Source organism: Trichomycterus rosablanca, chromosome 6 (assembly GCF_030014385.1).
Source record: "Trichomycterus rosablanca isolate fTriRos1 chromosome 6, fTriRos1.hap1, whole genome shotgun sequence".
NCBI classification, from domain to species: Eukaryota; Metazoa; Chordata; class Actinopteri; order Siluriformes; family Trichomycteridae; genus Trichomycterus; species Trichomycterus rosablanca.
Genome location: NC_085993.1, coordinates 4,176,591 through 4,190,141, shown reverse-complemented (window position 1 = coordinate 4,190,141; position 13,551 = coordinate 4,176,591). Strand labels below are relative to the sequence as shown.

The window sequence follows — 13,551 nt, the reverse complement described above, 5'->3', positions numbered from 1 at the left end:
GATATTTAAGTATATCTTTTCATGGGACAACACTGACAAAATGACACTTTGACACAATGAAAAGTAGTCTGTGTGCAGCTTATATAACAGTGTAAATTTATTCTTCCCTCAAAATAACTCAATATACAGCCATTAATGTCTAAACCACCGGCAACAAAAGTGAGTACACCCCTAAGAGACTACACCCCTAAATGTCCAAATTGAGCACTGCTTGTCAGTTTCCCTCCAAAATGTCATGTGATTTGTTAGTGTTTTTAGGTCTCAGGTGTGCATAGGGAGCAGGTGTGTTCAATTTAGTAGTACAACTCTCACACTCTCTCATACTGGTCACTGAAAGTTCCAACATGGCACCTCATGGCAAAGAACTCTCTGAGGATCTTAAAAGACGAATTGTTGCGCTACATGAAGATGGCCAAGGCTACAAGAAGATTGCCAACACCCTGAAACTGAGCTGCAGCACAGTGGCCAAGATCATCCAGCATTTTAAAAGAGCAGGGTCCACTCAGAACAGACCTCGCGTTGGTCGTCCAAAGAAGCTGAGTGCACGTGCTCAGCGTCACATCCAACTGCTGTCTTTGAAAGATAGGCGGAGGAGTGCTGTCAGCATTGCTGCAGTGATTGAAAAGGTGGGGGGTCAGCCTGTCAGTGCTCAGACCATACGCCGCACACTACATCAAATTGGTCTGCATGGCTGTCACCCCAGAAGGAAGCCTCTTCTGAAGTCTCTACACAAGAAAGCCCGCAAACAGTTTGCTGAAGACATGTCAACAAAGGACATGGATTACTGGAACCATGTCCTATGGTCTGATGAGACCAAGATTAATTTGTTTGGTTCAGATGGTCTCAAGCATGTGTGGCGGCAATCAGGTGAGGAGTACAAAGATAAGTGTGTCATGCCTACAGTCAAGCATGGTGGTGGGAATGCCATGGTCTGGGGCTGCATGGGTGCAGCAGGTGTTGGGGAGTTACATTTCATTGAGGGACACATGAACTCCAATATGTACTGTGAAATACTGAAGCAGAGCATGATCCCCTCCCTCCGGAAACTGGGTCGCAGGGCAGTGTTCCAGCATGATAATGACCCCAAACACACCTCTAAGACGACCACTGCTTTATTGAAGAGGCTGAGGGTAAAGGTGATGGACTGGCCAAGCATGTCTCCAGACCTAAACCCAATAGAACATCTTTGGGGCATCCTCAAGCGGAAGGTGGAGGAGTGCAAAGTCTCGAATATCCGCCAGCTCCGTGATGTCGTCATGGAGGAGTGGAAAAGCATTCCAGTGGCAACCTGTGAAGCTCTGGTAAACTCCATGCCCAGGAGAGTTAAGGCAGTTCTGGGAAATAATGGTGGCCACACAAAATATTGACACTTCAGGAACTTTCACTAAGGGGTGTACTCACTTTTGTTGCCGGTGGTTTAGACATTAATGGCTGTATATTGAGTTATTTTGAGGGAAGAATAAATTTACACTGTTATATAAGCTGCACACAGACTACTTTTCATTGTGTCGAAGTGTCATTTTGTCAGTGTTGTCCCATGAAAAGATATACTTAAATATCTGCAGAAATGTGAGGGGTGTACTCACTTTTGTGATACACTGTACATCAGATTTCTACTTTGTTTGATAAAGGAAAATGTTGGCCATGTGCTTTAGCCACAGCATTTACTTTGGGTATTCTGACGCTTTAAACTTTAAACCCTTGAACCTGAGTTATTTTCTCAGGGTGACATACTATAAATAATTGAGAAATAGCTCCTACCAGTCTTCTATTATTATTATCCAGATCCTGGCAACTGTATGGATATTTCTCTACTGTTCAGGTCAACAGACTTCTTATTGGCTCATTTATTATTTTTCTAATTGTATACATCCATTTTGTTGTTGGCTGTCCTCTTCCTCTTTTACCTTCACCTCTTCCTAACTTTTCCAGTGAATTGTTGTTTCTTATAATGTGTCCAACATAAGGGCTGCAATTTGGTTATTAGGGCTCCCAGTAAGAGTTGGGGTTTGATTAAGTTAGAGGATCCATTTGTTTGTCCTCTTAGCCCTTCAAGGTCTCTCAATAGTCTTCTTCAGCTGCAAGATGTGAAGGCATTGGTCTTCTTCATGTCCTGCTTTTTTTCATGCATTTTCTCCCCATTTTCCTCCCAATTTAGTGCACTCAATTTGTCTTCCGCTGCTGAGGGATACCCGATTGCATCCGAGGCCTCTTCCGACACGTGTATAGCCCTCCTCTTATCTCCCCTGCATTCTGCACAGGTGTTTCTTCTGCCAGTCAGGGTCCTTACACAGCGTATGAAGATCCCACACATAATCCGGTCCCCGCCCTTCAGATACGGTGGCCAATTAGTATCTGCTGCAGGCACTGCCAATTATGCCCGCCAGATGGCGCCCAGTCGACCGGTGGCAATGCCGAGTTTCGAACCAAAGAGTTCTAGCAGAATATCCTGCGGCGCTCATGTCCTGCTTTTTTAATGTCCATCTTTCATATCCATAAAGGACCACGAAGATGAAGACCTAAGACTTTTAAAAGACATTTTCAGCGTGCTATGCAGCCTAGATTCAAATATAAGCAACGTAACAGTTGACTCCAAGTCTAGTTTTCATTGATGATGTTTGAAGGATGCATCCCAAGCAAGTCAGACCAAATAAAAGCAAACCGTATCATCCAGTGAAACTGTTGTAGCACAAGAGCGAGTTTCGTTGAGCTACAACAACTAGTCATGTCTCTCATCCCAATAGCTGTGTGCCTTCTTGTCATAACCCAGCAAACTCCACAACCTTCTACCCTCAATACCAACCATACCAACTTATGAATTAAACCATATCTGGAGGCGCTAGACATAAACCTGAACTGTTTAACACTAGCATACCCCTGTACCACCCATCTATGGGAACTTGAGAAACTAATATTAATATTATCATGGATATTTCGTACAACAAGAAATTAATAATTCACCCAAACACCTACCACCAAAAGTTCTTTGACATCAGAGAAGGGTACCTATTACACACCCATATATACAGATAGATCTAAGTCAGATAATCGAGTGTCAGCAGCTTTAATATCTGGAGAGAAGGCTAAATATCCATGGCATAGACCTACGCTCTGCTACTGGCTCTTGAGCAGGCCAAATCAGCACAGCAATGAAAGATGGACTTCACATCTTGCTTGCAGGCTCTAGGGGCTTAGAGTCAGACCACCCAACCCTGGCAAATAACATATCACCTCAAGTTTTGTTTCTTGAGATGATCAACATCATCTGCTGGATCCCAGGCCATTGTGGCCTTCTTGGTCATGACAAAGCAGACCAAGTGGCAAAAAGAACAACCAGGGCAGCAGTCGCAGGCCCGTACTGACCTTCTATATAAAGAATAGATAGCAAGCGGAATGGAACTCACACACCACTAACAAACTGCATAATGCCAACCCTATCATAGATAGCAGAGCAACACGCTATCTTGAAAATTTACAGTTTCAGGTTGTATTTACTAGAAGCTGCATTGGGCATACAAGAATAACACACTCATTTCAGATAAGAGAAAGTGTGAATCGTGCCAAACCCCACTCATTAAACCTCCTCTGTGGACTGCTTACAGTCACAAAAGACCGCAACTAACCATGGCACTGACCACAGAGGAAATAATCAACCACACTAAAGCAGAGTCACTATTTAATGCAGTGAGTTTTCCTTTTGTTGGCCAATTTGCTGATCACTCGTCACCCTACGTCCAATTGCATATGGGCATTTCTAAACTCGAGATGACCTTTGGTTGCCATGGTTTCACTGATGCCAAGCAAAAAAAAATAAAAAAAATAGAATGCCTTTGTCATATACACAGATCAGCGATAACATTAAAACCACCTCCTTGTTTCAGCTCCACTTACCATATAGAAGCACTTTGTAGTTCTACAATTTACTGTAGTCCATCTGTTTCTCTACATCCTGTTTTAGCCTGCTTTCACCCTGTTCTTCAATGGTCAGGACCCCCACAGGACCACCACAGAGCAGGTATTATTTGGGTGGTGGATAATTCTCAGCGCTGCAGTGACACTGACATGGTGGTGGTGGTGTGTTAGTGTGTGTTGTGCTGGTATGAGTGGATCAGACACAGCAGCGCTGCTGGAGTTTTTACATACCGTGTCCACTCACTGTCCACTCTATTAGACACTCCTACCTAGTTGGTCCACCTTGTAGATGTAAAGTCAGAGACGATCGCTCATCTATTGCTGCTGTTTGAGTCGGTCATCTTCTAGACCTTCATCAGTGGTCACAGGACGCTGCCCACGGGGCACTGTTGGCTGGATATATTTTTGGTTGGTGGACTATTCTCAGTCCAGCAGTGACAGTGAGGTGTTTAAAAACTCCAGCAGCGCTGCTGTGTCTGATCCACTCATACCAGCACAACACACACTAACACACCACCACCATGTCAGTGTCACTGCAGTGCTGAGAATGATCCACCACCTAAATAATACCTGCTCTGTGGTGGTCCTGTGGGGGTCCTGACCACTGAAGAACAGGGTGAAATCAGGCTAGAAAAGCATGCAGAGAAACAGATGGACGACAGTCAGTAATTGTAGTAGTACAAAGTGCTTCTATATGGTAAGTGGAGCTGATAAAATGGACAGTGAGTGTAGAAACAAGGAGGTGGTTGTAATGTTATGCCTGATCGGTGTATATTTGACCACAAATCAGATACCATAATCAGATCCCATCCAGTTTGTACCACGACTCTGATGTGTTCCAGCTAAAAATAAACATTCTGGAGGGAAACTTTGTTTGTCTATTAAATTTAATCCCTGCATCACTGTTTGTGCAGCCAACATGACCAGAAAATTGTGTTTGTTCTTCACGATTGCTGCCGTCTGTTAGTGAAAGTTTGACACTGTGAGAGGGATTTCCCCCTCATCTCTAGTAGGAACTTCTATCTAGGAAACACGGTAGTGGAGATAATGTGCACTGCTCAATGCTCAGTTCCTGTTGGTAGTCGCCACATTTCTTAGTTCCTCATTAGCCTAGACTTTGCTTCGTCACCAACTCCGCCCACTTCATGTCACCAGTGTTCAAGCTTTAATCTGAGTCTTTGAATCTGACAGGCCCTGGTAGGGGTGAACAGAGGTTTGGGGTGTTCAAGCAGTCACAGTTGCACAGTTAATCAATGAAGAGCCAACATTTCATTTGTTTTATTTTCATAAGCCGTATTATTCTTTCAGGGTTGCGGGGGGCATGGGTTTACCGGGCAAGAATACCCTGCACATGTCACCAATCCATCTCAGGGCCACACATATAGCCAATTATACCTGTCCAACTACCCAACAGTGGTGGGTTAGCATAATAGACCGCTGCGCCACTCGCTCACTCCCTTTCTTAACCGCTGATCCAATTAGGGTTGCGGGAGAGGCAGGGGGGTGCTGGAGCCTATCCCAGCTTTTCAATGGGCGCAAGGCACACAGTAACACCCTGGACGGGGCGTCAGGCCATCGCAGGGCAGACACACACACATTCACCTATAGGGCAATTCAGTGTCTCCAATTAACCTGACTGCATGTTTTTGGACTGTGGGAGGAAACCGGAGCTCCTGGAGGAAACCCACGCAGACACGGGGAGAACATGCAAACTCCACACAGAAAGGACCCGGGCCGCCCCGCCTTGGGATCGAACCCAGGACCTTCTTGCTGTGAGGCGACAGCGCTACCCACTAAGCCACCGTGCCGCCCCATGGCTAAAGTTATTCTATATTATTTAATCTCAAAGGAACTGTTTTGAACTTTCTGCTTCCGTGATCTATTAAAACACAGCATTTAAGTACAGGGGTTGGACAAAATAACTGAAACACCTGGTTTTAAACCACAATAATTTATTAGTATGGTGTAGGGCCTCCTTTTGCGGCCAATACAGCGTCAATTCGTCTTGGAAATGACATATACAAGTCCTGCACAGTGGTCAGAGGGATTTTAAGCCATTCTTCTTGCAGGATAGTGGCCAGGTCACTACGTGATGCTGGTGGAGGAAAACGTTTCCTGACTCGCTTCTCCAAAACACCCCAAAGTGGCTCAATAATATTTAGATCTAGTGACTGTGCAGGCCATGGGAGATGATCAACTTAACTTTCATGTTCATCAAACCAATCTTTCACCAGTCTTGCTGTGTGTATTGGTGCATTGTCATCCTGATACACGGCACCGCCATTGGATGCACATGGTCCTCCAGAATGGTTCGGTAGTCCTTGGCAGTGACGCGCCCATCTAGCACAAGTATTGGGCCAAGGGAATGCCATGATATGGCAGCCCAAACCATCACTGATCCACCCCCATGCTTCACTCTGGGCATGCAACAGTCTGGGTGGTACGCTTCTTTGGGGCTTCTCCACAACGTAACTCTCCCAGATGTGGGGAAAACAGTAAAGGTGGACTCATCAGAGAACAATACATGTTTCACATTGTCCACAGCCCAAGATTTGCGCTCCTTGCACCATTGAAACCGACGTTTGGCATTGGCACGAGTGACCAAAGGTTTGGCTATAGCAGCCCGGCCGTGTATATTGACCCTGTGGAGCTCCCGACGGACAGTTCTGGTGGAAACAGGAGAGTTGTGGTGCACATTTAATTCTGCCGTGATTTGGGCAGCCGTGGTTTTATGTTTTTTGGATACAATCCGGGTTAGCACCCGAACATCCCTTTCAGACAGCTTCCTCTTGCGTCCACAGTTAATCCTGTCGGATGTGGTTTGTCCTTCTTGGTGGTATGCTGACATTACCCTGGATACCGTGGCTCTTGATACATCACAAAGACTTGCTGTCTTGGTCACAGATGCGCCAGCAAGACGTGCACCAACAATTTGTCCTCTTTTGAACTCTGGTATGTCACCCATAATGTTGTGTGCATTGCAATATTTTGAGCAAAACTGTGCTCTTACCCTGCTAATTGAACCTTCACACTCTGCTCTTACTGGTGCAATGTGCAATTAATGAAGATTGGCCACCAGACTGGTCCAATTTAGTCATGAAACCTCCCACACTAAAATGACAGGTGTTTCAGTTATTTTGTCCAACCCCTGTACATAGAACAGTTGGAGAGAGCTTTCTGATTCATGTCACCCCTAGGGTTCAAGATTTTAAAGAGTCAGCACAGCCTAAATAAATGCAGCTAGATTTTGTTAATACGCCTGCGTATTTTTATCTCAACTCAGCAAACATGTCGTTCATCATGAACCTTGATTCATCAGTGTTGCAGGAACACCATTAGTTTATGAAAAAAAACAAGTGTAATGATGAACAGACGGAATTTAAATACAAAAGCTTTACCTCGTCATGCAAATGCTATTGGCTGTGTACTGTAAACAACTAGGTTTATAATACTTGGACAGGTGCAGTCAGCCATGGAAATTAGTAAACAAATCAACCTCCACATGTAAATAATAACCTAGCAGAGGGCATTTGTATATTTGTCACCCTGAACGTGGCTTTCACTCGTTTGTTTGATTGTCTTTGTGATTCTCGTTCTTGCTTGTAAGATACAGGTTTAGTTTGACACAATATTCTGAATAATGTGGATCAGTTAATCATCAAACTCGTACCGTTTATAATAAATGATTCATACTGGAACAAAACCTCTGGTTTAGATTCCGTCACTGAGGCTCCACTGTAGCTGAAACGTCACAAATTTAATACACGTCAAGTGTGACGGGAAAATAAAAGTGGTGGCCAAAATAATGGAAACAAAATAACAGTTTAAAGACACAAAAACGGACGCCCAGGTGGCGCAGTGGGATATTCCACTAACACACCAGCACCGAGTTTCTGAACTCCTCGGTTCGAAACTCGTTGTTGCCACCGGTCGGCTGGGCGCTATCTGGCGGGCATAATTGGCAGTGCCTGCAGCGGATACTAATTGCCCACCGTATCTGCAGGGTGGGGGCCAGACTATGTGTGGGTGGGTGGGTCTTCGTAAGCTGTGTAAGGACCCTGATTGGCGGAAGAGACGCCTGTGCAGAATGCAGGGTTTAACGGGGGCATGTGGGGGGTTAACGGGGACAGAGTTCAGTAAGGAGACAGCTCTGGGGGAAAAGCTGTTCCTCAATCTGCTGGTCTTGGTCCGGAGGCTCCTGAAGCGCCTGCTGGAGGACAAGAGGGCAAACAGTCTGTGTGCAGGGTGGGAGGAGTCCTTAAGAATGCTGCAAGCGCTGCTCAGGTGGTTCAGCGGTAAAGTACGCTAGCACACCAGAGTTGGGGTTTCGAATACATCGTGTCGAATCTCAGCTCTGCCTTGCGACTAGGCTGGGCGGCTGCATGAACAACGATCGGCTGTTGTTCAGGGTTAGAGGGTAAGAAAGTCGGATCATAGGTCCTCATAACTGGGGCGACTGCGGCCCCTGCTGGCTGACTGATGGCGCCTGCACAGGGCTGAGGAATAATGCTGATGTGGGTGTGGCCCTCCGTACACAGTGCCCGTCGGTGTATGAACTCGACTCGTGCGGGTGAAAAATGCAGTCTGTACTGACTGTACGTACCGGAGTATGTCAGTTGAGAGGCGTCCTCAGTCGGCGGTGAAGGGTCGAATCAGTATAGAGGACGCAATCAGGGTAATTGGACACGACTAGATTGGTGGAATGGGTGGAAGTGGAGTCCCTGTGAAGCACTGGGCCGTTTTCACCACTCGCTGCAGTGCCCTCTTGCCATATTTGGCAAGGCAGAAAGATATGATTCTGTAACCGAGCCACGTCACCTATCTTCATGGCACAGGAGACCTGTTACACCCTGTTTACATCCTGGATCATCTAGCACACTCGTGTAGATATTAAACCCAGGTTTAATCTTGAGCTGTTAGGATTTCTGCTCTGCACACAGGAATAATCAGACAAAATGAATCTGGATTTCAGTTCTGTGTTTTTTATTTTTTTAGAAAGCGAAAGCAGAAACTGACATTTCTTTCTCTCGTGTGTAGTCGAAGGCTTCCGACATGCGTTTCGACGGGATCTTCGGCGAGAAGAAGCTGCAGGACAGCAAGAGGCATCGTGTGATTAACTCCAGATACAGAGGAGACTACATCGAGCCCGTCATCTACAGAACCATCATGGAGTAGTAACCTGCATCGACTTCTTCTTCTACTTTACTTCTTTCTCTTCTCAGCACCAGCACTGATCAGAACTTCCACTCAGTGTCACAACAAGTGGGAATGTTAATCTGGTATTGAAATCCGTCCACCCCATAACTGTCAGAAGCTATCGGTTTTCTGTGCCACATCCCCATAAGAAGTGGATTTTATATATTTTATATATTTTGTCTTGTTTAAACTCCACATTTGCATACAGGTGGCCAGAAAACATTCATGTTTGTACCAATTGTGATACAGATTCGATAGATCTCGATTTCAACTGATGTTTTTAGCATTAATTTATTTCTGGTTGCACACATGGTGCTATTCCTGCCCATATTTTTACTGAAAAAAGGAACGTGTTGCCGTTTTATGATCACCTCTTCCCTTTAAAAAAAAAAAAAAAAAAAAAAAAAAAAAACACTGTCATCAGTTGTACAGCTTCATTCCTGACTATTATACGTAGATTATTTGGAACCAAATGAATTTAGCGCTTCGTTTTAATTTTATTCCAGATTATTTATTAGACGGTGCTTTCTGAAAGTAGCTTTCGTAATATTACTAACTGTGTGGGTTCTAACCGCGGATCTGGATGGACGATGTGGTTTTTGTGTTCTTGTTTGGGATGTTTCCATTGTTCAGATGCCACAGATTTTCTTCCTGTTTCCCAGAGAGGATTTTAAAGATTAGCTTTGCACTCCTGTTCAATCAGAAATGTTTAATAATAATAATAATAATAATAATAATAATAGCAGCTTGGGGCACCCAGGTGGCGCAGCAGGATATTCCACAAGCACATCAGCACCGACATTCTGAACTCTTCGGTTCGAAACACGGTGTTGCCACCGGTCGGCTGGGCGCCATCTGGCGGGCATAATTGGCAGTGTCTGCAGCAGATACTAATTGCCCACCGTATCTGCAGGGTGGGGGCCGGACTATGTGTGGGTTGGTGGGTGGGTCTGTCTTTATACGCTGTGTAAGGACCCTGATTGACAGAAGAGACGCCCGTGCAGAGTGCAGGGGCGAGCAGAGGAGGGCTGTACACGTGTCGGAAGAGGTGTATACAGCGACGTGCTCTCCTTGGATGCAATCGGGTATCTCTCAGCAGCGGAAGACAGAAATTCGAGTGTGCTAATTCGGGAGGGAAATGGGGAGAAAATGCATAAAAAATTAATAAATAAAATAAATAGTAATAATAGCAGCTTTGGCAATCGTAATCACTTATCTATTAGACATGGGCCGATGTAAAAATACTCGTTTATGAATGCCCAGCATTCCAGACTGTTCAGAATATCGCAGTATATTGTAATAAGAATACCTTGCGTTCATTTTGATAGGCATTTTCCTTGGTATGGTCAGCATAGTGGGTCCCCTTGTTGGGTTCATTTGTTTCTGAAATTAGACATTGTTCCCGTAGCTAAAATCAGTTCTTATAGTTGTTTTGGATTAAAAGGACTTTTAAAAGTATCCCCTACGTAAAGGAACCTTCTATTAAAGTTAGCTGGGAGATCTTTTCATGTATTCTGTAGTCATGTGCCCATCTGCTTGCGCACAGTAATGGGATTGTTTTTACCACATCCTGTCTGCAACCTCAAGTTGTTTTTGAGTCTCACAGAATTGGGTTTCCTGTGTGTTAATGGATGCCTTTAATGCTCTGTATTAGCCTTTAAGCCCGTTTCTCCACTGAAGTGGTGCTAGTATGGCCGTCAGCGTGTTCAGGTTAGCTGAAAGTAACAGGTGAGCCTTGGGTGTACTGGCCTGTTGGGTATAAATGCCACCATCACTTACTCGTTTCTGATACACTAGGCTCACTGGATCACTTCCCTGGATACACTAGGCTGTAGGAACAGGTCTGGCTTGCTAATTTTAGCTCATTTGCTAACTAGCCTGATAGCTAACACACTAAAGTTAGCAAGCTTGACTTTAGGACACCTAAAGGATCCGTTTTGGACATTTAGAAGAGTAACCAGCCTGACAGAGCCACTGTGCTCATCACACCAGCATGTTTTCATTGTCAGTCTTATGAATCCTGTCATATGCTATCCTGGTCAGGGTCACAGTGGGTTTGGGGCTGGAAGGCAGAAATACCCTAGACAGGATGCCAATCCATTGCAGGGTTCAAGCCACCAACCCTAGAGACGTAGCCAGACGTCTGTGTACATACCCGGCCAGTGGATAGCAACTCGGATTCAAACACAGTCTCAGCAGTGGTGGCTTAGAGTAACAGGCCCAAGCTTTATGATAATACAGAGTTGAACTGATTTCTGGTCTGACCGGTGAGATTCTGTTTACCATGTGTTTAAGATTTTCATAACTGAATTATATAATTATCTTTTATAAGAAAATCATCTGTGATTCATTTTTAATTACTCTAAAATAACATGATGGCTGTCCTAGACAGTCAAGCCCAAACACGTTTCCTACCAAAGCAGCCTTTGTAAAAACAGAACATAAACAATAGACGTACTGACCATAGTTTGAAGCGTCAATGATGATAAAAATGTGCCTGTTAACACTGAGATGTATTTTTAATCGGACCATGTATAATCCCTATGCTATAATTAAACTAGTTTTGCACTTAGGCCAAGTTTGTGGAGTGTGAGCTCCGAGCTCTGAGGTCTGGCTCAGCCGATAGAGGTGTACCTATATCACCACTTTAAAAGAAATTGATTATTAAAATGTTTTTTATTCACTCATTATTATTATTATTATTGAGAAGTATATTTTATTGCTTTGTTTTGTATTCAGTGTTTAATGTTTATATGCTGTGAGATTAGAGTTGTATGTAGTATGTAATTTAAAAACATGACCTGCCAGTGCATTGCTCAGCTTTCTTACTAAAGTTCGAGCCTCTGCTACACCCTGCGTGGTTGGCATGGGGCTCTGAGGCGTCAGTTTCTGTCTTTTGTAAAGATTGTAAGTGTGTCTGTCAGTAAAAAGTATATACATATCACTTCAGCCAACCGTATTCTCATTTAGAATTTTACTTGGTACACTTATTTACTCCAGATGTAGACATTAATGTTGGTTTAAAAAACATTTTGTAAAACATAGATTAATTTCTTCATGAAGAAACTTGTTCAACACCTTTATCACCCTCACACACTTAAACACATTGTTGACTATAGAAGCCAGTCAGGCTTAATTTCAGCAGCTCTGTAGAACAGAAATCTTTCTTAAACACCTTGAGCTCGAAAAAAAGTGTTGAAATACACCGACCAGGCATAACATTATGAGCACTGACAGGTGAAGTGAATAACACTGATTATCTCTTCATCACGGCACCTGTTAGTAGGTGGGATATATTATAAGTAAGTGAACATTTTATTCTCAAAGTTGATGTTAGAAGCAGGAAAAATGGACGAGCGTGAGGACTTGAGTGAGTTTGACGAGGGCCAAATTGTGACGGCTAGACGACTGGGTCAGAGCATCTCCAAAACTGCAGCTCTTGTGGGGTGTGTCCCGGTCTGCAGTGGTCAGTGTCTATCAAAAGTGATCCAAGAAAGGAACAGTGGTAAACCGGCGGCAGGGTCATGGGCGGCCAAGGCTCACTGATGTTCGTTGGTGGGGAGCGAAGGCTGGCCCGTGTGGTCCGATCCAACAGACGAGCTCCTGTAGCTCAAACTGCTGAAGAAGTTCATGCTGGTTCTGATAGAAAGGTGTCAGAATACACAGAGCATCACAGTTGCTGGACTGTTTTGGCTGCAAAAGGGGGAACCAACACAATATTAGGAAGGTGGTCATAATGTTATGCCTCTTTGGTGTATTTCAGATGGTTAAAAATAAAGTTTTGGTAAGCCATGTCTAATCCACTAGCACTCAACTGTACCACAGTAGAAGCCAGTATTCCAGAATGTATAAAAACAGTGAATTGTGGTAAATATGCCCAGGAATGTCTGGCCTGCAACGGTTTCTTCATAACAAGGTCTAAAAACAACTGCAGACGTCCAGCCTGAGCCACAGTCAGTGTTTCTGAGCGACTTAAAAAAAAATACTAATCATGGTAGCAGAGCAACAAGGAAATTACTGCTAACCTAGATCAATAACAATGAGGTACTGTGGTTATGTTCCGGTACTGTGTTATGTTACTTGATCAGAACAATGTGTCCTAACGGAAAAGGAAAAAGGTAATTTATATATGCATAATAACACATTTTACATGAGGGGTGACGCACTAGTCTGAATTATTGAAGCACTTGTATACAGTAGTTTAGTAACAAAGCAAAAAAAGCAGTTGCAGAAATCGATCAGCCATAACATTAAAACCACCTCCTGATTTCTACACTCACTGTCCATTTTATCAGCTCCACTTACCATATAGGAGCACTTTGTTGTATTACAATTACTGACTGTAGTTCATCTATTTCTCTGCATGCTTTGTTAGCCTGCTTTCAGCCTGTTCTTCAATGGTCAGGACCCCCACAGGACCACCACAGAGCAGGTATTATTTGG

At 44.1% G+C, this 13,551-nt stretch overlaps 1 protein-coding gene across 1 annotated transcript in view; it reads left to right on the top strand.

Moving 5' to 3' along the window:
- Positions 1 to 12,057, top strand: part of kdm4aa (lysine (K)-specific demethylase 4A, genome duplicate a) — a 62,436-nt gene extending 50,379 nt beyond the window's left edge. Inside the window, exon 22 of the mRNA XM_062997292.1 lies at positions 8,950 to 12,057. Within this exon, the coding sequence (XP_062853362.1) occupies positions 8,950 to 9,087 (138 nt within the window). The 3' untranslated portion in view covers positions 9,088 to 12,057. The remainder of the gene's footprint in view (positions 1 to 8,949) is intronic.
- The last annotated feature ends 1,494 nt before the right edge of the window (positions 12,058 to 13,551 follow it).